Below are 23990 nucleotides of genomic sequence, written 5' to 3'. Positions count from 1 at the left end.
CTCGTCCCTGAGCACAACTTGGGTCAGGTTTTACCCAAGTATCCTTATTTTTGACACCTAATAACTGTATTGCTCTTCTACCTTTTGAGACAGACTTAAAGAGGTCAAGATGGGAGGGAGACCACTTGCATGGCAGTAGCGGAAGGGAGAAGCAAGGTGCCAGTCTTTGGCTATCCAGCTGCAAGAGGTGAGTCATTTTGATACCTGCAGCCATATCTTCTTTTGATATCCAAGAATAGGACAGACCTTCTGTCGCTATCGAAGTTAGGAATAACCAGAGCATCAAGTTTGTATGCTAGCCCTGAGAACAGCAGGCTGGTTACAGCATCTCCATCAAAAGACAAATCACCTTTGTATCATCGGGCAATTATGCTAGCCCCTGTGCCATGTGCTGACAATTTTGTAATGGACTGTAAGATCTCTTGGTTCTTATCATAAACATCAGAACAGCAGCGGAAATTCTACAGAGATTTGTTGTGTGTTTATTTTGATTACATCATCCCTAATGAGATTACCAGAATTACTCCCATTTTCAGTGTGCCACAAGACTCAATGGATTCTTACAAATCTCATTCATCTTGCAACTTACCTTCACAGTGAAGCGATATTACTCAAACTCAGGATTGCTGTTAATTACATCATTTTAAGGAAAAATAAATTAAATACATGCCTAAATATATGGATCCTTGTAAAGGGATCAATTATTTCAGGAATGAAGGCTATCTACTTACAGTACTACAAGTGTAGTGACAAATTTCCATAGGCTGTGGAAAATGAACTCCTTTTTCTGTACGGAAAGGATCAGCAGGCTACTGGTGATGAAGAAAAACTAGCCAAAGAAAGCCGGGTGGTTGCCAGAGTGCTCTTGGGAAGCCTGTTGTAGAGCTCTGAAAACAGCCAGCTACAGACGGCTGTGATGGCTATTAAAATCCAGAATACCAAAAGACACCCAAGATAGGAGATGTCACATTCAGCGTAATATAACTGAGGGCATAAAACTGCTCACCAGAACAGCAAAGCATTCACTCCACAAGACCTGAATTTGTAGTTCACTGACATCTTTGGGCAGTCCTTGCAGTTACCTGCTCCAAATGTAAAAGCAAGCTTCAGCTTGCCTGTCCTTCTCCAGAGCCATACCTGGCAGTTAGAGAAACTTTGCAAGCTAGATGTGTGATGTCGATAGCTAAACCATTCACATCACCACCTAATCTATTTCTAGCCATTATCCAGATATTTGAAAGGTAGTCTACCATATCACAACATAGCCCACCTCGACTGGTTGGTCGATAGACCTTTCCCACTGAGCATCAAGGCTTCCTCCACTGCAGTAAGAATACGCTATGGCTCTTTTAGGGTGCTGCTAATATCAAAATGTGTCTGGCAGCCTGCAGTATCCTACCAGCCTTTGTAAAATATTAGCGAAGTATGGCTAGATGGCTGATGTAGATCAGATATGACAGTGTGTACAGTGTAGTGAATACAATCACTACAACATGTGTCTGATCATCTCTCTGTGCTTTTTGGACAGCCCAGGTACTACTACATCAAATAGTGAGAGAACTGAGTTATGCTGGTTGATAACCTGCCTACAGGTCTTGCATCAGAGTACGAGAACAGGCAGGATGTGTGTATAGCCAAGGAAGAAAATGGCTTTTGAACAGTAGCCTCACCAAAGTAGAGTCCTTGTATGCTCTACAGTGAGTTTACAGTCACTACAGCATCTGTGAAACACCAGTGTTATAATGCAAATAGCAATTCTCTCAAGCATCTGTAATTGAAAAATAATCTCACTTCTAAGAGAGTGAACCAAGCCCATGTGATCCGAAGTCAGTTTCTGTTCACATTGACCACCTCTAAATAAGATTAAACTTTTAAATAATTCAACTAGAATCAAAGCCACCTTCTTTGTTTCAGCACATGAAGTCAGTGCACATGATACATAAACCACTGATCACCAATTTTTACCATATTCTTGTAAAACAGCTATCTCTAACCCTTTCTTTGGGGTTATCACTGGACAACCTTAGTTTCGTGCCTTCTGTCACAACCCCTCAAAACTGAAGTCTTTAATTTCATTTAGTTCCTCAAATTCTTAAAATTCTTCCTGCATCTGTCTGACTCCTGCACACAGAAGTGAATTTGTAGGTGGTGGTCCCAGCCCTACGGTCATCTACCTCCCTGCTGAGGCTTTGTTAACTTCTCCTCCTTGGACTGTTTTCCTTGTACGTGAATTTACACTTTTCTTCAATGCTAGCCACCCTAAGTACTTTCCGGAGCCGCTTATAAAATCTTTGGTTGTGCTGGCCTGTTATTTTTACCTAGCCCCCAATGTCATCAATATGGATATTCATACACTCTTGTATAACTAAAACACCAAAACAGCAGTCTGAAGAATGAACAATTCCCTAAAGCGTTGGATCTTCAAAATCATGGTCTGTTTTTATAAGGACATTTGCTAATGATGAATGACAGGAATTGAATGATAATTTGGAAATATTTTCAAATCATCAGTATTAAATCTTTAACGTAATCAAAAGATGTTCCATTTGATACCTTTTAGTTCTTTCTATACTTCCCTTTTTCCCTTTAGAGTGGCCAGTAAGAGTCCCTAGTGTGGTCCTTTTGGTTCTTCTACTCATCTCGTGATTCGCAGTTAACGCTGCTGGTGTAGTTCTTTTACCTCCTGCCAAAGAGAGGGAAACTGAGGAACATAGATAGCAATCATCTGCCTCGGTTATGTTCTGTGCCTTGATGAGAACCCAAGCTTTTGGATAACGTCCCCAAGCCTTTAGAGAATCATTTTGGTCCTTGCCTCTTCAGTAATTACCTTCTCAACAGACCAGGCCCTATCGTGCCTTTAAAACCTACAAGACAGCTTCTCCTCTCTGCTGCTGCTTCAGATGACATCTTTCCTGATTTGCTGGACATGTAGTTCCCCCACTCCTGTACCTGAGCTCGCCACTTTAGATCACCATGACCACCCTTTGTTTCTAGCACCTCTTTAGCTTATGAGTCTAACTTAAATGAATTTATTCTCTTTTCTTTCAGGCTCATGAGCATTCCTCCACTGCTGTGGCACTCGTTGCTTCTCTGAAGGGTTCAAGTCAAGGAGGTTATGCCATCAGTCCTGTGTTTGCCTGGGATGCGAGTACTCCTCACTTGCTTTCAAGTTCGTGCAAAGAGCCATAAACCACTGCTGCCCCTTCATCTTCTCCCCATATCTTTTGCTCAGTATTAACTTTATTGTTTGCCTCGTGTATTTGACTCTGTATTTATTTTCTATGGACTCAGACATTTATGAGATATTCTGCCCAAATTCTCTCTCCTTGTATTTTAGATTCTGTATTATGGTGATTTCGTCAGGAGGCTATGCAGCTGGCTTAAATTTCAGCACGGAATGAACATCCCGCCCTGTATCAAAGGTTAATGCTACGTTTTCTGGGAGTTTCTCTCTGAATGTTTTCTTTCAGATACCAACCACAGAGACTCTGTAAATCACCAGCATCCCCCCCGCATTCAGATTGATCGAAGGCACATAAGCAAATACTTCTGGGTTTTTGTTTGTGTTTTGGTAGCACATATAGTTTTGTTTCTTTTTATTTTCATTCAAATTTCTCTAACACAGTTTCTTTACCACCTTTGTCCAAACAAAATCAACAATATTGAAAACAGCGTTTCAGAATCGGATATTGCGAGGAGCAAAGCTATCTTCTGGCCACCTTCTTTTTTTCCTGGCACCCATTATTTACAGCTCCAGAGTCTATTTAAAGTAAACTTGCTTCATAGCTGAGAAGTTGGTTGATGAACAGTAGAGTCATATTTACAAGAAAGCTGCTTAACGACAGTCCTGAGCAAAGGAGGAGAAAAAGCCCTTTCCTGATTACCATGAGTTTAACTCTTGTATTGTAACCTCGCAAATTCTGTTACTCCCATCCCTCAGCAACTTACACTTCAGACAGCAGATGAATGGTGGAGCTTTGTTGATGGTTGTAATCGTTGCTAGGGGACAGTGTGAGGGAGGTGAATCATGCCATTTACAGTCAGCCTAAAGGAACATTTGGAAATGCTTGAGCTTAGAAATTTCCTTCTGTGGTCTGTGTTGCTGTGAGTCGAGCGCTTTGTGGCTGTGAGGAGTGCTTTAGAAATACACACGATGATAACGGAGGCATTAAACATCCTGGTGTCTTTAGTTGCTTGTAGCTTTGTATGTGTTTTAAATTGTTGTTCTGGTGCTCCTTGCTTTTTTGATAATTGTGTTTTTAGTTAAAAGCTGACCATGTGCAAATGGTATGAAAAGAAAGTTGTTGCAAATAACATTAAAATTAAATACTACAAATATTCATCATTTCTTTACTGTAAGAAGCATCATTTCCAGATGCAATTGCATGTGCATGTCTGGATCTGAACTTTCATGGACATACTCACAGGCATTTATTTTATTTTGTCTGCTGTGGGAAGGCGGCAACTTCAGGTACCACCAGAAATGAGAACTTGACCTGTAGTAGGTAGGTGAGGTTTTACAAGGTACGTCTTTGGTGAAACACAAGGTGGGTAAATAAGAGTGCTCATACTATAAATGCTAAGTCAGTTTGGAGAGAACATAGAGGAAGCAGTACATGCCTAGCTGGGGCTGACAGGTATGACACAGAATTACCGAGGAGAAAAAACCCAACGTATACGCAGTTTGGGGGTCTAATAGCCAGGGTATGTTTTTTGCCCGAGGCAGGCACTGACCTCCTCGAGTCCTGCACTGTGTACCCAAGACTGAACTTTGCAGGACTCCAGGGCAAGCCTGGTCTTGTTCCTCTTCGCGTCAGCAGGGTTTTACCAACATGCAGTGCTCTTGTGTGGCCAGCCTGAAGTCTGTGGCTCAAGAGAGCAGTTAGACTCGGGGACTTTAGAAGACTCACGGTTCAGCATTTCTCAGTGTCTCCCACAGTCTTTCAGCTCTTCGCTCTTCAGCTGAGGGCTGTAGACCCTCGCAGCACTTCGATTCCCCCTTGTCATGCGTGTTGGAGGAGTTTAACAGTACTTTACGTACTACGTCAGTGGTACCGCTTTGCAAAACAAGAAAAATGTTATTTCCTACTGTTGTTTTGCTTTCAGCACTAGAGGTGAGAACGCAGCCGCCCCCGGAGCCGGAGCACCTCCCTCCCGCCCTCGGCCGCCGCTCCGACGCCCCGGCCCGGGCGGGACGCGCCGCCTGCGCCACCGGCCGTGACCGGCAGAGGGCGCCCGGCCCCCGCCACCGAGGCCGCCCCGGCCCCCCGCCACCGGAGGCCGCCCCGGCCCCGGCCCCGGCCCCAGCCCTGCTGCTGCAGCCGCATCTCCAGCACCCGCTATGCTACTGCTAGCGGCCAAATATTTTCTGTAACGCGCAGGACCCTTGAATAACGTGTAAGCATTTGGCACCTAATAGCATCCCCAGGAAGATTTCCTGGGTGAAAAGTTTGGCTTTTATAATTGTGCTCCATGATGCGCCCTCCCTTTCAATTATCGCACTGCTGGCAACACCTAGATCGGACCATGCAACTGTTGCTCCATTTCATGAGTCTGTAGAGGTGTACTCCTACAAACTCCTTGGAGTTGCCATCCAAGCTGTGAAAAGTAGGAAAGCATTCTTGCATTTGTATTCTGTCTTCTCTGAAGCGGACTATATATTCTTCAAGTATTAAGTTCTTTCTCTTTTGACTCCATTGATTAACACACCTGTCCTCTGTTGTAAGTACTGCAGTAACAGCTTTAAAATTTTATTTAATGAAATCTGTTCACAAAACAGGAGATCGTAAGGCTTCAAGAAGTTAAAGTATAGCAGTCCATCTCTCTGAAGTGTTGAGAAATTATTAACCATTCTTCTTTTTCTCTCCACGCCTGAGCAGGAGCTGTTACGCTCAAAAGCATACCTGTTTCTCCTTCCAACTACAACAGATGGTTTCCTTGCAAACCTTCCTTCTTTCCAGGTTCAGAAACGCTTGGGCTACGTGACGCGCACAATAAAGGGTTATTCTAACTATTTGTACCCTCCTGGTACACCCTCCCAAGAAACTTAGAGCAAAACAGCTGTACTGGCTTGTAAACAAGTGGCAGTTCACATGGGCCAGGTCCGGCTAGCAACCAGGAGTTATCCTTCCTTGGTCTACAGGTTTGAGGATCAAAAATAAATCGCATGCCTTTATACAGCATGTTCACCAGCTAATTTAGGATCATTCCCGTCTAAGCTGGGATCCATCCAAATGTAAATCCGGAGCCTGAGGCTTGGGCTACTCTTGATTTCGTTAATGAGAACCCAGATACTTCCCCCGCGCGAACGGAGGGCACGGCGAGGCCGGGCGCTGCAAGCCGGGGGGTACCTCCCCGCAGGGACGGGTACCTCCCCGCGGCCGGCCGGGCTCGCAGGGACGGGTGAGGGAGGGCGATGGAGCCGGGGTTAGCGCAGCGCGCTCTCACGTGGTGGCAAATTTCCCTTTCTGCTCTGTTGAAGTCTGTCACAAGCAAACACAAAGTCTGACCTCGCTAATGTATCGGTGACTGATGCTACCAAAAAGTGCAGGGTCCCCGATACGTACAGGGCTGCCTAAAATAAGGATCCTCGTGAAGCAAATCATTGAAACCGATCTTTAGTGGGACAAACAGGCCACTGCAATGAACACCAGTGTCTATCATTTAGTAATTGATTGCTTGCAAACTGCTCGGGTCCCTCAGGCAAAACAACAGATGTCCCTCCCTCAGCCGATACACAAACACACGTATATTATTTGTACGACCAAACAAGAAATGGGCAAAATGCATTAACAAGTGGCTGATGCAAAGACTGATAAATACCAGAGATAAAAGGCTACATCTGTGAAAAAACAGAGCAAACTATCAAACGTGAATCCTAGCAAAACCAAACCTCACTATGTAACACCATGCACGTAATGGTTCAACGTTATGACTAAATTATATTTCCTCAAAATCAGAGACTGGGATAAATAAAGCAGTAATCATCCAGATTACCTGGGATTTTTTTTTTTTCCCCCCTAACTAAAGATAGAATAAATTCTGCCCCCGCAGGAAAATAATTCACACCCTCGGTGGCAAAACTGTTCGGTGATAGCTGGGTGTGCTCTGGCAGCACTGCGGGCGGCGGGTTACTAACCGCGCACCCGTTGTGCTTAGAGCTGCACTAGCCCAGAACAAACGGCGTCCCTCTACAAAGAGCTTACACCATAAATCTTGGCACCATTAGCCCACAACAAAATCTGTAATGCTGTTGCGCATTTGGAAAGCAGCGGTGAGGAACGCCATTTGCACCTCGTTGCATTTTATTTCAAACGCGCACGCAACAGGTTGTGCCCCTCGTTTTTCTCAATTTTTTTCCTTTTTAGGTTTTTGTGCTGCAATAAGTGGTTTATGCGCACGTTTTGAAGCATCTCTAAAAAAGCTGTTCTTGCCTGCTGAAGTACTTTATGGGTAGTTTCATGCTTTTTGACGCAGAAACTTTAAAACTGCGCCTTAGCGTTCTGCACTGGCGTTGTTGCCCAGCAAAGGAGGGCACAGCGCCTTGCAGGTCCGAGCAACGGGTGCAGCCGGGAGCGCAGGTATAACCGCCCACGCCACGGTCCTGAAGCCGCCCAAGTCGCGGGCTAACCTCGCTGCGGGGTTCCGCATCACCTCGGTTCAAACAGAGGAACAAGGCGCAGCCGCGGGGGGGGAACGGGGCCGCCCGTGCCGCCTTGCCTCCCGCCTCCGCAGCGTCGCGCCCCGCCGGGGCCGGCCACAGAGGGGCCGACAGATGCCGCCGGAGCCCCTCTCGCAAGCTTTCGGCCGAGAGATCTCGCCGGCGGGAGCGGCCGCTCCCGGAAGGCACAACGGGCGGGCGAAGCCGGGACGGGGAGCGCGCGCGCCAGGGAAACCGCCGGCAGCTCGCCCCGGCTTCGCACCGCGTCCCGCCCCCGGCCTCCCAGGGGCGCCGCCCATTGGCCGGCGCCGACCCACTCCGCGCCTCTCATTCGCGGCGGGCCGTGCCCGTCACGGCGCTGCCGCGGCCCGGGTCTAATTGCCGGGGCAAGGGCGCGCCCCGCCACAGGTAGCGCCGCGGCGGCGGCCAGAGCGGGGCAGCGGGGCTGCGCCGCCTCTCGGAGCTGCCCGGAGCCGCCCCGCCGGAGCTTCGCGCCTCTGCTCCCGGCCTCGGGGGAGTTCGCCGCGGGCGGCTGTCCCCCTTCGCCCCCCTCTCCCTGCGCGGCTCGCTCCAGCCCGGGCAGCCCCTCCTGCGGCTGCGGGGTGAGGTCGGCGGGGGAAGACCGGCCTGTTGCCGCCGGGAGGAGGGACCGCAGTGGCGGCGAGCTGCCCCGTGTCTCCCCCCGGCGCGGGGGCGGGGGAACGATGAGCCGCGCATTGTTTCCCCTGTAGGCAGCGCCCGGCGGGCAGCGGGGCGGCGGGCCATGGGCTCCACGCCTTTGTCTCCCGAGTGAGGCGGCCCCGCTCCCGCAGCCTCTCGCCGCCGCCAGCCGGGCCCCGGCGACATGGACGTGACCGTCTCCGAGCTCCTGGAGCTCTTCCTGCAGAGCCCCTTGGTGACCTGGGTGAGCAGAGCGGGGCGGCGGGGAGTGGGGAGGCTGCCGGCGGGGCGGCCCCGGCCCAGCGGGGGCGCGGGGGGCTGCCGGGCCCTCCCGCCATCCCCGCCAACTGCGCTGTCCTTTCTCCCGGCAGGTGAAAACCTTCGGGGCCCTGGGGAGCGGGGACGAGGACAACCTCGGCGTCTACATGGACCTGGTGGATGGCGTCGTCCTGAACAAAATTATGCTGCAAATGTGAGTGGGCTCCCGAGGGAGAGAGGGAGCGCGCAGAGCGCGGCAGGCGTGCCCGGTCGCGGCGAGCACGCCGCGGCTCCTTGCCCGCGGGTGGCATCGGGGCTGCTGAGGGAGAGGTCGCGTCTTCAGATGCAGCGTGTCGCTCTGTAATGAGGCAGCGTGTGTACGGCTTCGATCGGAAAGCTTTCGCAGCGGACAGGTTGGAAGGACTGGGTGTAGGGCGAAAGCACCGGTTTTGCATTTTTTCCTTTTGGTTGCTCTTTGAAATTAACAAAAACAAAGGGAAAAAAAAACCCCAACAGACTAATGCAGTTTTGTAAAATCTGCTTTAACGTTTTTCTAGGGTTTTTTGTTTTTTTCCAAACAGTTACTTTTTCTTAGTTGTTCATATATGCTTTAGGGGAAGGTATGTGGCAGTACAAATAAGGAAATGAAAGTACTTTATCGTATGACGCTTTACTGGGAAGATTTCATCTGAAGTGTGTCTACTCTTGTGTAAACTTCGATATTAAATACATAGAAAAAAATCCTCAACTTCAGTGATAGCTCTTTCGGGCAGCACTGTAAGGATGTGTCTTGAGGAAACATAAATAGGTTAAAAGAGCAAACACTGAAAATACTGTAACAGCGAAGTGAATTGTTGCTAGAACTTGTACATTTTTTAACCACATCCTTTCCTGTTGCTGGCCTGCTGCATGCAGATCCTGACTATTTTCTATCATCTCTGTATTTGCTTTCAAATATTCTGAAACGCGTCTGATAAAGAGTTTGTAGGGAGAAGTATTTGACTTTCAGGGGAGGAGACTTTGGAAATCACTGAGTTTTGGTACTGCACTCTTATAAGTGAATGAAATCAATTGAAGCTCGAACAGTGATTTGCAATGTTAGGCCAAGTCCAAGCACTTAAATGAAGAATTCATGTTAGAATCTTTAAGTGAAATTCTTGAAAAGTAACTTAAAAAAAAAAGTCTGACAACCCATGCCCCACCCACTCAAGTTGGCAAGTTTTGTTACCTTCTGGTACCTGGTTGCTCCATCTGAAAAGGTAATCAAACTTTCTTCTGGTTTGATGTTACTAAGAGTGGAAATTGTGAACTGGAACTTAGATAGTGAAGATCCGTGATTTGGAACAGAATCCAGATCAGTTAGCCTGTTTGGGGATAACAAACTAGGGGTGTAAAATGTTAGCTGGGATGGAAACCTGATGTAAAGAGAAGATGCAATTTCCAGCGTTTCTCAAGGAGTAATTACACTTTAAAAAGAGAACTTTCTGCAAATTAGAACCTTGAGTATGAGCGTTCAGATCCAGACTTGTAGTTTTCCAAGATGTGGGAAATTGGATTTTGATTTACGACCCCTGTGTGTGGCATGGAGATGACCAACCAAACTGTCAAGGAACAGCAGCAGTTGAGTCTGCTGCAGATTTAGCTAACTGAACTATCGCTGTTACCTAATATGTGAAAGAATCTTACTATTTCAAAACAAGAAAAATTAACTTAATACTTAGTCACTCTTGAATTTTGTTATTAAATAGCCTGAAGTTATGTGGCTTTTGAATGACCGTGGCATTTTTATGAGTGATGTATTTTAGAAGTGCTTTATCGGGTGGTGTATGCAAACCTAAATATTTTGTAGTTGGATGTTGAAATAAGTCTAAGGAGACATAAAATTGTTGAAGTCTGTGGAGGAACTTAATAGTGCTCTGGGGACAAGGAGCGAACGATAAGATCTCATTGAAATAAGGAAGATAAGCATATAGGCTGACTGAGTGCAGTGACACTAGTTGGCATTTTGTCGGATATCATGCGTTCGTGAGAAATGCCCTGGCATGTTTACTTGCCTTAAGCAGTCAGGAAAATAAGTTTGTTTTTTCCAAAAAACATCTCTGCCAGCAGTGTTGCAGAAAGTGTAAGTGGGGGAAGCACAAGCAGTGTGGAATAGGAAACTGTCCCATTATACACAATCAGGGCTTTTTTTCCCCTTTTTAGGCAGCTTTGGCAGTGCTTCTAGTGGTATCTAAGGAGCTTGAAACGAAGAGCTTTCTACTGAGAGCCCAAGACTGTTTAACTTAGGAAGGCTGTGGTTGTATTTATGTATCCCAACCCAGCAAGGTGCTCATTGTGACCTTCACTTTTTCCTGACTTAACCTTTAGAAATGGCAATGCAATTACTGCTTGCCTGTAAATCAGGAAAGCCTTACAAGGCATGTTTCTTCCCCACAAAGCTTTCAGAACAGAAAAATAAATGTGTTTTTTTAAAATGCTTGCTCAGTTTTTCAAGTCCTTGTCCCTGAAGATGACTTTCAGTGCTTGGCTTGAGATTTCTTCCTGCTGAAATTGTATTAATGAGGGCCTTTGATACATCTGCTAGAATTTGATACGCCGTGCCGTGATAGTGTGGATTGCCTGAAAGTACAGATGCATGCATGTACGCACATGCAGAGAGCAGGGGGTAGCAGAGTGAGAGAGCTGGGCTCCTGATGTGTATAGCTGCCTCCTCACTCGTGTTATTTCACTTTTAGTTTTTTAGGTTAAATATCCTGCTTGCCTGCTTACTGGAACACAAATAACACAGGCACATGATCTTGCATCTAGACGCCAGGTGTGATGCAGTACTTCACTGCAGATCAACAGGTTTCTTTCGGTGAAGATTTCAAAAGCCAAATTTTTGGGAATTTTATTATTAAAAATAAAATATTTTTGTCCTACAGCTAAGCAGATTTTAAGTTTAATCTATGGCCAAAAAGACAGGTGGATCTGTGAAGAAATCCAGATATACCTGTTGAGTGGAAATTGCTGAGTGAAAGTAAGGCTTTAGCTGTTTGAGGCGTGAGTGGGCTGTACGAGTTCAGTCAGCCTATAGTTTCTGTTGTAATAGGTTGGATTTTGCCCAGATGCTGTCTGGCAACTTAGAGTGGGTGAAGAAGATCCCAGCTGCTTGATGTTGTGGTGTCAACGTTTTTTAGGTGGTGGGTTCATATCAGCAAGGCAGCTGTGTCACCAGAGAGACACATGACATCTATCGCTTTTCCTGCCTGCCAGGTCCCTGCTGGCTGCGCGACAGGAGGTGAAAATAGGGCTGTGCCTTCGCTCCATCCTCTTCAGAAATGAACTGCCCCCAGGAATGCTAGCCCTGAATAAAATGTAGTTTGCTCAGGCACAACAAATGTTGCCACGGAGGAAGGGAACCTGGCCTGGGCTTAGGCAGATTCTGGCCACAATGTGGTTGGTAGGTAACCAGCTGTTGGGCTTTGCTTGTGATCCCTTTGCTTACTGGTGATCCCTAACAAAGCAAGACCCTGTTTAAAAGAGAGTTGGGGATTGCTTAGTTCTCAGTAGTGGTGCCTAGCTGCTTAACGAGTTAAATCTAATAGGAAGAGACAGACAGCAGCATTTGCTTTCCCCACTTACATTTTAAAACAAGACAAATGTTTTTTCAAGTCATTTTGCTGTAAATGAGTGGTTTCCTTTTCCTGTCCAAGTGTATATCCCAACCTGATCATGCATGAAGGACACGTTGATTTTTGCAGACTTGCAGTACTGGCTGAATACTCTGCATACAAAAATGTTTGTTAATCTTCAAAGTGGAACTGCCATGTCCTGAGCTTCTGTATTTCTGGTGGATTTATGTGTATCAGGTTAATGAGCTTCTCTGCGGACAAATTTTAAAGAACTTTTTTCAGATGGTTGTGTGTCACTTCCTGCTATGAAACTAGCATGTGGCGACACTGCATAGACTGCCTTCAGTGTTACAGTTGCAGCTCTGGCATAAGACCTACAAGCATAAGCAAATATTTGCCCTGTTTAACTTATAGAAAGTTTTATTTGGGAAATGGTATGGGGGTTTACACATGCAGGCATATAAGCATGTAAGTGTTTTCATATTGACTTGTTCTAACTCTTCTAATTGATAGTAGACTCTGCTTTTCTGTTGAAACGTTTAGCAAACAGGAATATGTATTAGCAATACAGCTGATAAAACTGCTTGTATTAAAACCGCATAATAAAAATGCACAATAATAGGTTTTTCCATTTCAATTGCAGCTGTCATGGTTTGTGGTACTGTCAATCTGTCTTCTTTAATTTAGATCATGTGACAGGAACAGCCATGTTGTGAGTGCCCACTTCTTGTGGTTTGTAGCAAATGGCATGAATACCGGAAGGTTAAAGATATGCATCCGTTTAATTTAAAATCTCATTTAGCGGTGCATTTTTCTGCCATTTTCCAGGCAATTTAGAAACCCTGCCAGCTTTAGTGGTGTCATCCCACTTGATGATAGAGGAAGAATTTGGATGATAGGAGAGTTAGACTGGTCCAAGAGTGGTGTATTTTCAGTTAGCGAGTTACCTGCAGAGTGAAGTGCCACGGGATGCTGGTCACGCTGGCCGCAGCCGGTTCCTTCTGGCATCTCATAACCCTTGGGCCTGGCTTGTGGGCTTCTCCCTAACTCATCAAAATTACTTGTCTGAAATTGCTTGAATGGGATTGTCATTTTGAATTTTAAAAATGAAATTTTTTTTTTGTTACTTCTATTAATTGGTGGCTTAAGGGATTGGATCTTCAAGCACTTGTGCTGCTGGCCCCACACCTGCTGAACTCGTCACTTGGCCTCTGTCTCCTGACCCTTCCTTTCCTCTGTGCTCCTGTAAAAGTCAGGAAGGTGTACAAACCAGATGACTTCTTTAAAATGTTTGGGTATATAGTAAGGTTTGAGACTTCCCTTCTGTTTATTTGACTTGGGTGATTTTTACTGGTTTGCGAAGTACCTCCCGTAGTCACACCTCAGTCATGCTGCCTCAGTCTTATTTAGATGACGACTTTGATCTTGAGGAGTAGGTGGTTTTTAAAAAAAGGGAATTGTAGTTTTCATTATATTTGTGTGTAAGGGAAAGACCAAACATCAAAGGACTAAAGAATCTCATTGAGGTTGTGTTCAGGGATTTTTCAGATACATTCAGGCAGGAATTTGTTTGGGTTACCTGGTTAGTGCTGCGAAAAATCTCTTTTTAATTTTCAATATGATCCTTGGAAAGAGTTTCTTTCTATGAAATTCTTCATAAACAAGTTTCACCAACCAAACAGGTGCTATAATGTGCAGAGTGTGGTACCAACAGCTCTGTTTTCTTCAGGGTAGAAACGTCTTTGAACACAGAATTTGCCTCTTAGAGTATAATTTCACTCAGGTGCTTTTTTCCTTGAGGATCCTGCTTCCCCTTCCTGCTTTTCCCTGCTGTAGATCAGGCTGTTCGGATTGTAGTGTTTTGAGTACCTTGATCTCTCTAGGTTTTTAGCCTTTTTCTTTCACTTCTCTTGAGATGGGTAAGCGCATGTGGCTGTGGGTTTTCTGGCAGCTCGCTCCTTCCCTCAGCGCAGGTAACCTCAGGGTGCTCAGTCCTGGGGTGTCCCCCCGTTCCCCTGCGGCAAGGCTGCCTCTGGGCTGCTCTCTGCTCCTCTTTGGGGAGGAGGCAGCAGGTGGGTCTGGGTCTGCTCCTGCAGCAGGAGGCCCGTTTGCTGCCTCTCCTGGCTCCTCGGTCTCACCCCTTCCACATCCCCTGAGATGTCTCAGGAGCCGGGTGAGTGACGTGAAGGAGGCAGCAGCAGCAGGAGGGATCCAGCTGACCTCGCATAACATGACACAGTTATTCTAGGCAGGAGGTCTGACGCAGAAAATGTTTGAAAAAATGCAACAAATATAGTCTTTCTGAATAAATACATGCCTCGAACTTTGGATTCTTATAAGTGTTCATCTCCGTGCTTATTAGGTCAAAAGATGTTTTGCCAACTGGATAAAACTGAGCTTACCTGGTAAATGAAAAAGAGTAAATCTGTCTTTTTTTTTTTTTTTGGGAACCTCCCGCTGTCTCCAAGAGCAACTTTCTGCGGCTCCTCCAAGTTCTCGGCTGTGGAGCTAGGACAGCTGTAGTCAGTAGTCCAGCTTATCTGATCCAGGATTAAGAAAAAAATATGGTAACAAATGAAGAAGAAATGGGATATTGTTTGTTGAGAAGGAATTTAGTTTTCCCTGTGGAGACAATAAGCCCTGTGGTAGTTCAAAGTGTAGGCTGGGCTGGCCTTTCACAGAGGGTCTTCTCTGAAGTGAGCTGAGGTGCTGGATGAAGTTGGTTATACAACGTATTCAGAAATCCAAACGGTCATTTTTTTCAAGCTACATTCTGTTTTCAGAAAAGCTTTTAACTTCTTTGTCCGTGAGGAGGAGGAGGCAGGACTGCCAGAGTGACACTGCGTGCTGTGGCTTGGCTCCAGGTTAAGAGAACCCTGAGGTCAGTGGCATTAAGGGCTCTTGGGGCAACCAATTACCCTTAATGAAGATGATAGGATAAAAGCTCCAGAATTGCTTCTGAGGGCCCAGTCCTGCCAATGCATATGTTCTTGAAACAGATGACTAGCTCCACTGTGCCAAAAGATGAGCAGGTCTTGTCTTGGAAGGAGGAGTTGTTCTGTGTCTTATGTGCTTTTCAAAACCTCATCCAGGTCCTGCAGTTACACTGCCTACAGCTGTTGAAGAAATTGCATCTCCTTTGCTGTGGCCGGTGGGTGCATTTTGTGGATTTTTGCCCCATTTTGTGCAGTTTTGGGAAGGGTTGTGGAGTATTGCTCCTCTATACAGTCAAAGCTTTCTCTTCCTGACCATAGACCTGGGTCGCTGCCAGACAGTGGCATGGCAGCGTGCTGCCTACATGAGCTTTTCACGTGGAAATGAGGACTGTAGGCTGACACTTCTGTTTGGCCAGCTTCTCTTTACTGTACGTTTCTTCCCTTTTAGCTTCCTGGTTTGTTGTCGTGACCTTGGCTAAAAAGGCTAAGCATCCAGCTTCCTTCAGGATCCAGCATCTGCTCAGAGAGTACTGAAGGCAAGGTGCTCTCTGAGTTCAAGCCCAGGTGCTATTTATGCTTCTCCAATGTGCTGTGTTGCTGAAGACCCATACCGTCAAACTGTGTATGGATATGGCTTCTGCACTCCTGTATCTGAGCATCAGTAAAATGGAATACTTACAGTTTTTACTTTAAAAGCTTGTTACAGTTGCCTCTCTTTGTTCTCTTTTTTTTTCATAATTTGTTAGAGTGCCAATCAGTATACAAAATCCTTTGCTGCTGTAAAGGCTGTGTAGGGTCTTGCTAGTTTATGCCAGTGGCAGTTTTGGTCATCTGTACTTCAGTTCGCTTGAACTGACGTACATAAATACTGTGTCTGATGTTATGTGCTGCCAAGGCAGTTTTCTCTCATCTCTGGAGTATCTGTGTATTCTGTCATATTTATACACGTACCACTGCTTTCACTAAAAAGGTGCTTTGGGATGGTTGTGCACTTAAAAAAAATAATAAAAGAAAGGAAAAGCTCTTTGACATACTTACGTAAACTTTGGCAGATATATTTTAAAAATAAATATTGGATCAGTTCCTCTTTTATTTCCTTGTCAATGCCTGAGTTCAATATTTGGCCCTGGAAGAGCTGTGAATGGCTTAATTAACAGCCAAAGCAGAGCTCTGGGAGGCAGGTGTTTGGATTGTGTAGGAGTTTGCTGATAAGAGTCTTTATTAGAGGGAAAACACAAGGCTTTGATCTATGCTACTGGCAGATAAAGGTTTTCAGGTTCCTTTTTTTGCAACACGTTAGGGCGTACACAGAGAATCTGAAAGTGCACATTCATATTAAATTATTTGCAGCTTTTTCCTGTGTGGTGTTTTTTTTTTAATTTTAGAACTAAAATTGCTTCGGGTACAATTTTGATTTGCTTCCTTTAAAATCAAACAAAAACTTTAGGCTTCTTTCTCTAAAATCTTTCCATCAACTTTTTTCCTGTCTTGCTTATATTTCTACCTATGTTTATATTTTGTTCATATCTTGAAGCCCAGTAGAATTAGAACCCAGTAGAGCTGTCTTTCGTGACACAGTGGGTATATAAGAGAGATCTGGTTAGATGACATGGATATAATAAAAGTGCAGTGCTCCTTTTTCCCTTCACTTCAATATATAATGCATCTGGGTTTTGCAGTTTGCGCAGTGATCACTGATGAAGTGTTAACACCCTCCTCTTGTCATAAAACTCCAAAGCTAAGGAAGGCATGGTAGTCTTTCCTAGGCTTCCCTTTATTTGAATAAGATAAACCCCTTATTATCAGAGACTGCTTTGATCTAGTGTGCACAAACTAAATATGCTCTTTTCTTCGGGGGAAATAAAAATGAGGGAAGCTGCCCTGAATTGCTGTGTGGGTTAACCTAAAGTAGGTTACTTTGTGGCACGCAGGAAGATTTCCAACTTATACATAGGTGCTAAGGTAATGAGCTTATTCTATCATGAATTAATGTATATGTATCCTGTATAATTATGTCAGCACACTTAATGGATAAATTTTTAAGGGCTTTCCTAATAGTGCATTATTGAGATGCTAAGTCTTAGCACCGAGTAAACTAGTAATACTTTATTTTCTTTTTCCTCTTTTGATAGAGATCCTCGACCAACCAACCAACGTGTCAACAAGCATGTAAATAATGACACCTATCTTCGGGTTCAAAACCTGACCATCTTAGTCAGAAACATTAAGACTTACTATCAGGTGAGATTTCTGCTGTCTGCTCATTGATCTGTGGTGATTGCTATTTTTCAGCTAGTGCAGGGGCTGGTGGCTCAAAAAGAAGCTTGCTACAGGAAATGGAGAGGAAATTGTGTTTGTGTAAAAGTACTTTCAGCCATGCTTTCCTTATGAAACAACAATACGGCTACCTTCTCTACCCCTCATGGCTAGAGGCTGCTTCCCTGCCCCCCTCTTTTTTTAAAGAAGAAATAGTGCTCAAAGGCTGTGATAGTACTTGCAGATACATGTAGTAAAAAGGCTCTTTTGTGGTGGGGTTGTGGGGTGTGTATGTGAAGGGGTTTGCTGAAACTGGAATAAAGTTCTTGGGTATAAAACTTGTTTAAGTAACCTTCTCTTAAAGGGGCTTCCAGCAAATAAATCGTTATGAAGAAATGTCTTTAATGCTAGAATATAAACCTCAAATTGATATACTATTAATTAGGAAAAATAAATTTGTGCTTATCTTGAAGGTAGACTTCTTATGCTGTGTACCTGTTCTTAGGTGTTAAAGCACTTGTTTGTTCTGAACTTCTCTAAGAGACTGAAGTGCAGGAATGACTGCAAATTCTCATAAATAGTACACTTCTTGGGCGACATCCTTGAACTGACAGTCAGTGTTCCTCTGCTGTAATAGTGCTCCCCTAAAACCAGGGTGGTGACAGCTGAGCACTTTTGCAGACTTAGATACATATTGGATGCTGCTGGAAAGCCATAGGAGTGAATTCAGTTACTCTAAATAGAATTTCTGTATACACACTGTTGTGTATATTTAGACTTCTTAGTGAGAGGGGTAACTGTTCTACTGTTTCCTTTTACACATCTTTTGCCAGATTTGAATTCTGTGCAGTATAAACCAGGCTTAAACCACTGAGGGCTGTTAAAATGCTCCTGCATATGTGTCTCAATCATATAATGGACAAAACAGCTAAACTGTAGGGGTTGATGTCAGTGTGCTCATCCTGGACACTTCATCTTTTCTGTACATACAGAAGAGACCGTGTATTAGCTTTGTCTTCAAAATACAGAAGAGATATAATGCTTAACTACAGTAGTGCCTTTTGATGCTGTTCTCCTCCAGAGCTTGCCTACTGCTATTCCATGTTGTTGCCACTACTCTGCTTCTGGACTTGCTTAGGGAAGCCTAAAAGAGAGAGGGACTTGTGAAAAAGTCAGATGGGGTGGATGACTCATCTGTGCAAGTTCCAGTGGCCTGCTAGAAAAATGAACTGTGTAACTTGGGTTTGAGATGATGTAGGAGAGTATCATGTATTTCTGAAGACAGCTGACCTGTGTCTTGATTGTTGAGAACTGGAGATGCTGATGCGATGTGATGTCATTCCTGAGACTTGTGATTTCTAAGGGGAAATTCCATTTGGTCATAACTAGAGGCTGAAGGGGGTTTTTTTGGTATCTCTGTTACCCACTGAACAGTGTAAATGTATATGGAGTCTACAAGCAAAAAGGACCATGTTTAAGGACAGGACTAGTCTTTCTCACTCTCTCCTCACCCCCACAAGATTTACAGTCTGAGAGTCTGGTCCTTCAGGTGTTGAAATGCTAAAGCTTTTTATTCATGTGAGTTCTTTGTCTTGGAGCTGATAATCTGACCTCTTTTAAGAGTACCTGAAGAGAGATGAGAGTCAAGAAAAAAGTGATTCAGAATCATGTGGTATGTTGCTTGGTGTCTTGTTGACCTAGCTGTTGAGCTGTGTAATCATAATCCAATAAAGCTAGCAACAACTAAAATAGGTTCAGATGCAGAGTTTTCAATGGGAAACAGTAGTTGAAGCTTGCAGTAGCAGGCATAACAGTGATGTTCATGTTGTAGTCCAGAAATTAAGTGCTATGAATCTTGCTGCCTAAAGACAATATATACTGTGTGTAAACATAGCAGTTGTGAGAGCTGATCATTCTTTGCATTTGGTCCTGAAAATGTGTAATTACAGCAAAGCTTAAAATAAAATCACAAATTTTGTGAGGATAACGTTATATAAGAAACTTATTTGTCCTTGTCACAATCACATCTTCAGGGCAAATCCAAGGTCTCGACGCTAATCTGAGATTCCCTTTCATGTGGTGGTGTGCAGCCTTCAACTCTCCATAGTCTGGGAGCAGTTAAGGCCATCTATGCTGTAACTGAGCTCTGTGCGTGATTGATGCCAAGTATAACATCACGTCTGTACTGTCTCTGTTAGATATTTGGGGGGTTTCTTGTGTTTTAGGATCTGATATAAGTAGCTTTTACTAGTTTTTTCAACATGCAACCAAATGGATGCTTTGGAGTATATTAAATATTGTTAAGCCTCTTCTCTCCTGAATGCTAGATTTTTTTAAATAGGTTCAAGTTGTGGGCGTTGTTTGATGAAGTGGTATATTAATACATTAGCTTAAGTTAAAATGAGGGTAGTGTCTTACTGACTGAAAACATGCAATCAAATTTGGTTGCAGACTGGAAGTATGTGTGGGAAGTTCCTGACAAACAATAGGAACATGAATTTGCTGCTTCCTCAAGAGAAACAAAAGCTCTAAAAATACAGTGTTGGCCTTGACATTTTACATTCCCTTTCACTTAATGGACCCAAGTCAAGTTTATGGCTTAGTTACTGAATTTGGTAGACCAGGTCTCCTAGAATGAGGAAGATGACACCTCATGCTTTATTGAAAGACATTGATAGGTATGAAAGAATACTTGCCGCTCTCTGCACTGCGCAGGAAGCGATCAAGATGTGAATTCATGGTACTGTAAACTGTATCTGAGGAAGGTGACCCAAGTGGCTACTAAAACTAACTCTGATATTCAGAAGCTAGTTGACATTTCAGATCATATAATTGTCTAGTATATCTGTATCTAGTATCTAGGTTTCTCATATATTTGTATAGCTAATCTCTTTGTTAAAGCAAAATTCTCATTAATACAGATAATATTACTTCGAAAAAGAAGGACAGGTCTAATCCAGAGGCGTGAATCCAGGTATTCTCCACAGTGTTGGGGCTTTCCTGATCTCTTAGGCTGAGGGACTATGCTGGGAATGACTATGAACAAACCACGTTTTTGGTGGAATTTGGCTTTGATTTGAGCCACAAAGATCAGTTCCTGTCTGTGCTTCAGCAGGCATAACTTGGGAGGGTTAAATGCAAGGGAGAAGCCTTTTTCCAGTTCAAATAACATCTCATTTTTGGAAGTTTGCTAACTGAACTTGTTCATTAACAACTTTCTGAAGAGTTGTCTTCTCACAACTTTCAGCTGCATAAAACTGGATTGCTGATGGCTGCTAGGAAGAACATTGTGTCAAGACTCTTCAAATGGAGGGCTTGTGTTTTGTTTTTTTTTTTTTTTTTAATTGGGTATGTAATATTTGTTACTGGTGGTAACAGGCAACATCTCTGCAGTTCCCAATCTCTGAGCAGTTGCACCTTTGCAAGTCTGTTACTGGCTTGAGAGGCCCCTCTTTTGAAACCAGGCAAATGACTCATTTTGCTGGGGAATGTCATGAGCATTCAAGAGAATCTGTCATTAATTGCATTTAATAACTGTTACAGCACTGGTTCACTGGAGAAACGTCTGGTCATAAAACTTGTGGAATTGGTGCCATATCTTGGAAAAGGGCTGAGCACAGCAGAATGTGTTCATTGCTCATAGTGTGAGTTTTATGTGTCTTTTCTTGCTCTGACTGAATTCAGACACTTGGCTGTCTTTAAACTGGAATTCAAAATGGTTTTGTAGAGAATAGTTTAGTATAGAGAATTACAGGTTACTGTCTGTAACTGCAGTGAGGATGTTGATTCAAGGGGTCAATAGAGAACTGAGTGTATTGGAGAAGAGATGCTCATTCACTTTTCACTGGTGCAGGTGTTGTGCATCCTGGTCAAAGGGTGAAGTCTTTACCCCATACTACAGCTAACCAGTGTATATGGAACAGATTGACCTCCAGCTGTCATCTGCTGCCTTGTGTTGATAACGTAGCTGGGAATGTTGGTCTTTAAGCCAACACTGGCTAGCCCAGTGCAACACAGATGAAATTATCTTGCTATTCCTGAGCTCTGCCTTCACTTTGAAATGCTTCTGTTGTGAGCTCTACTAAGGCTTATCTACTGGTCCAATTAAATTGGCTTGAATATAGTTGAGGTGTGAGTACTGCAAGACTGAATGATGTTTGGCTTCACTGAAGTAAGGACTCTTGACCCTTGCTGGCAGTGAGTTGTTATGGCCTTAATTCCCTGGGGCCTTGTCCTTCTTTTCCAAATGGTGATTAATCCCAGCTGTGGCAACTATCTTCACAGTGGTGTGGCACAGTGTCCCTGTTTCTGGCAGAGTTTGTTGGCAATGTTTAAAAAAGGACAACAAAAAAAAGGAACAAAAAACCCCTTAAGCTGCAACAACCTGTGCAAGAGCTATTATTGTTGCTGGTTCTGTCACTTCTGATGATGGAAGAAGAAAGCTAGAAAATCTGAGGGGTGTTGGCCTATCCCTTTGCTGTTCTGTAGGGAATATTTAAATCCTGTAGGTGCTGGTACTTGAAGTGTCCATGTAAGTGCAGCTGCCCTGATGTCTGCAACACTTGGAGAACATGCTCAGACCTGTAGAGTTTTGGAAGAGGCCTAAGGCAGGCTGGCACAGGAAGCTTGAAGTGGCTTTGCTGTCCTTCCTCTGCTCATGTGTCAACCCTTGGGTTTAGGGTTTTTCTAAGGAACTAAAAATGACTTTGATACCAGTTTATAAAGAACTAAATTTATGAAAGGATCTGTTTTGATGTCGGCTAGTTTACTAACCTTCGAAAATGCCAGTAATCACTCCAACAGTATATACTGCACTCTCAAGCAAAAATTCCTACCACTTACATGAAAAACTTGAGGTTGATAGAAAGAAGAAGAAAAAAGGTTGTGATCATCCCTTGGCTAGTCCCTGCATGGTTATTATGGCCCCATCTGGAGTATGTGAATGAGAAATGCTGTTGGAAGAAATGCTGCGATGTGGTCATGGCTGGTTTTTTGTTGCCTGTATTTCCTGCAGTTGTGGCAACTAAATACCTAGCAGATTGCTTCATGTTTCTAAATAGGTTGGAAGTATCTCTTCATTTAAGAACAAGTTGTACTGAGAGACGGTTCTGAAACCAGTTGTGACTGTGACTCGTGCAGCTTCAATAAGAAACTCATAACCCATAGCATTTACATTAAAGTGGGGGTGTGGGGGAGCAAAGATGAAACCATTCACTGAATTTTTAGAGACTTTATATCACCACAAATCCTACCCTCTCTCCCCACCCAAACTCACTTAGTTGGGCTCAGAGATAATGGTGAGCAAGAATGCCTTGCTTCTAAGGCATGTTTCTTCAGACCTGTGTCCTTCTTTTACTAGCTGCTCTATATTTGTGTAAAACAAGTACAGGCAGCAGGGTTTTTATCAGGCACATTAAAGGGAGTTAGCTGCCTGTGAGTTTGGCTGTTGCTGTGAGTGGTTTGGTGCTGGGGCTGCAGTAGTGCTGTGTTTTTAACCTCTGGAAAAGAGAGACTGTTTTGTCTTCAAGCTGGGGCAAAAGCTGGTTCTCCCGGTGGGTCAGCGAAGGTGTTGCAATACCAGTAGCTTCCAGATCAATAAACAACTCCTGCTTCTGTAGTTGAAGCATTGAGTCAGGTTTAGAGCTCTTGACTGGACTGCAAAAAGGAATTCAAACTTGGAGCTCCAGATTTGGGCACAAGTTATGAACTGGCAACTGTACTCAAGCTATAAATAAAGTTCTGGAAGTAGCAATGTCCTCTTCTGTGAGTTGAAGTCTTTCCCTACTAGGTAGGCTAATTCTAGTGGGCTAGTAATTCAGTCCTTAGCAAAGTAAACACCAAAATGCTAGAAATGCACGTACATATGCACACCCTAAAGTCAAAAAGCATTCCTCTGTTCTGAGGGAGAGGGTTCATACCCACAATGACCTACTGAATTAGGTGATAAAATACACTTTTTTTGCTAGCCTTGTCCATTTGGTGTGTTAAACTACAATACGCCGGGGTGACTGCTTTCCTTTAATTCCTGTTCCCTAGAAATCTTAATTTAGCAACTTTGTTTAAGGGGGACCTTCCCCTTTTTGAGCTTTAAATTCCAAGATTATTAACTGAGAATGTCAGCTTTCTTGAGCAAAATACCAGAAGCTTCAACAGATAAGCTCTTTCTGATTCAAATACTTTGCTGCTCTCATGCTCTCTGAGAGTATGTTCTATCTGTTTTCTGTACAGTTGAGCAGGCTGTATGCATGCAGTCTCCTGAATTGTTTCTGCATTGGGAATTGTGGTGTTGCACCTACCAAAAGGTAGGTTACAGGTTCTCATGGCCTTATGTTGCAGCTGCATGTAGAAACAAGTGAGCAGCTGCTGAAGCTCTCTGTATCTTAGTTTTTTTTCACAAGTGTACAATAAATAAGTTAGTATGACAAATAAGTTGGTTCTAAGGTACTATTGCAGAGATGCTGTGTGTTTCAGTAAGGCAGTGGGCTAGGACTGAGGAGATATTGCCACTCTGCCACAGGCACGACCTAGAGTAGGACCTTATTAGCTCTGTATTTGTTTCCACTCCTATTCTTCATTTGACTTCTCTAGTTTGAACTTGCTACAGGC

General features: G+C 44.1%; 1 protein-coding gene across 1 annotated transcript in view; it reads left to right on the top strand.

Annotated features, from left to right (window-relative positions):
* Positions 1–8419: 8419 nt before the first annotated feature.
* Positions 8420–23990, top strand: part of CCDC88C (coiled-coil domain containing 88C) — a 101244-nt gene continuing 85673 nt past the window's right edge. The window contains exons 1-3 of the mRNA XM_050898460.1: positions 8420–8564; positions 8692–8792; positions 17261–17369. Of these exons, the coding sequence (XP_050754417.1) occupies positions 8505–8564; positions 8692–8792; positions 17261–17369 (270 nt within the window). The 5' untranslated portion in view covers positions 8420–8504. The remainder of the gene's footprint in view (positions 8565–8691; positions 8793–17260; positions 17370–23990) is intronic.

Source organism: Gymnogyps californianus, chromosome 5, assembly GCF_018139145.2.
Source record: "Gymnogyps californianus isolate 813 chromosome 5, ASM1813914v2, whole genome shotgun sequence".
NCBI lineage: Eukaryota > Metazoa > Chordata > Aves > Accipitriformes > Cathartidae > Gymnogyps > Gymnogyps californianus.
The sequence above is the reverse complement of the archived record's forward strand: the minus strand, read 5'-3'. Positions and strand labels throughout refer to the sequence as shown.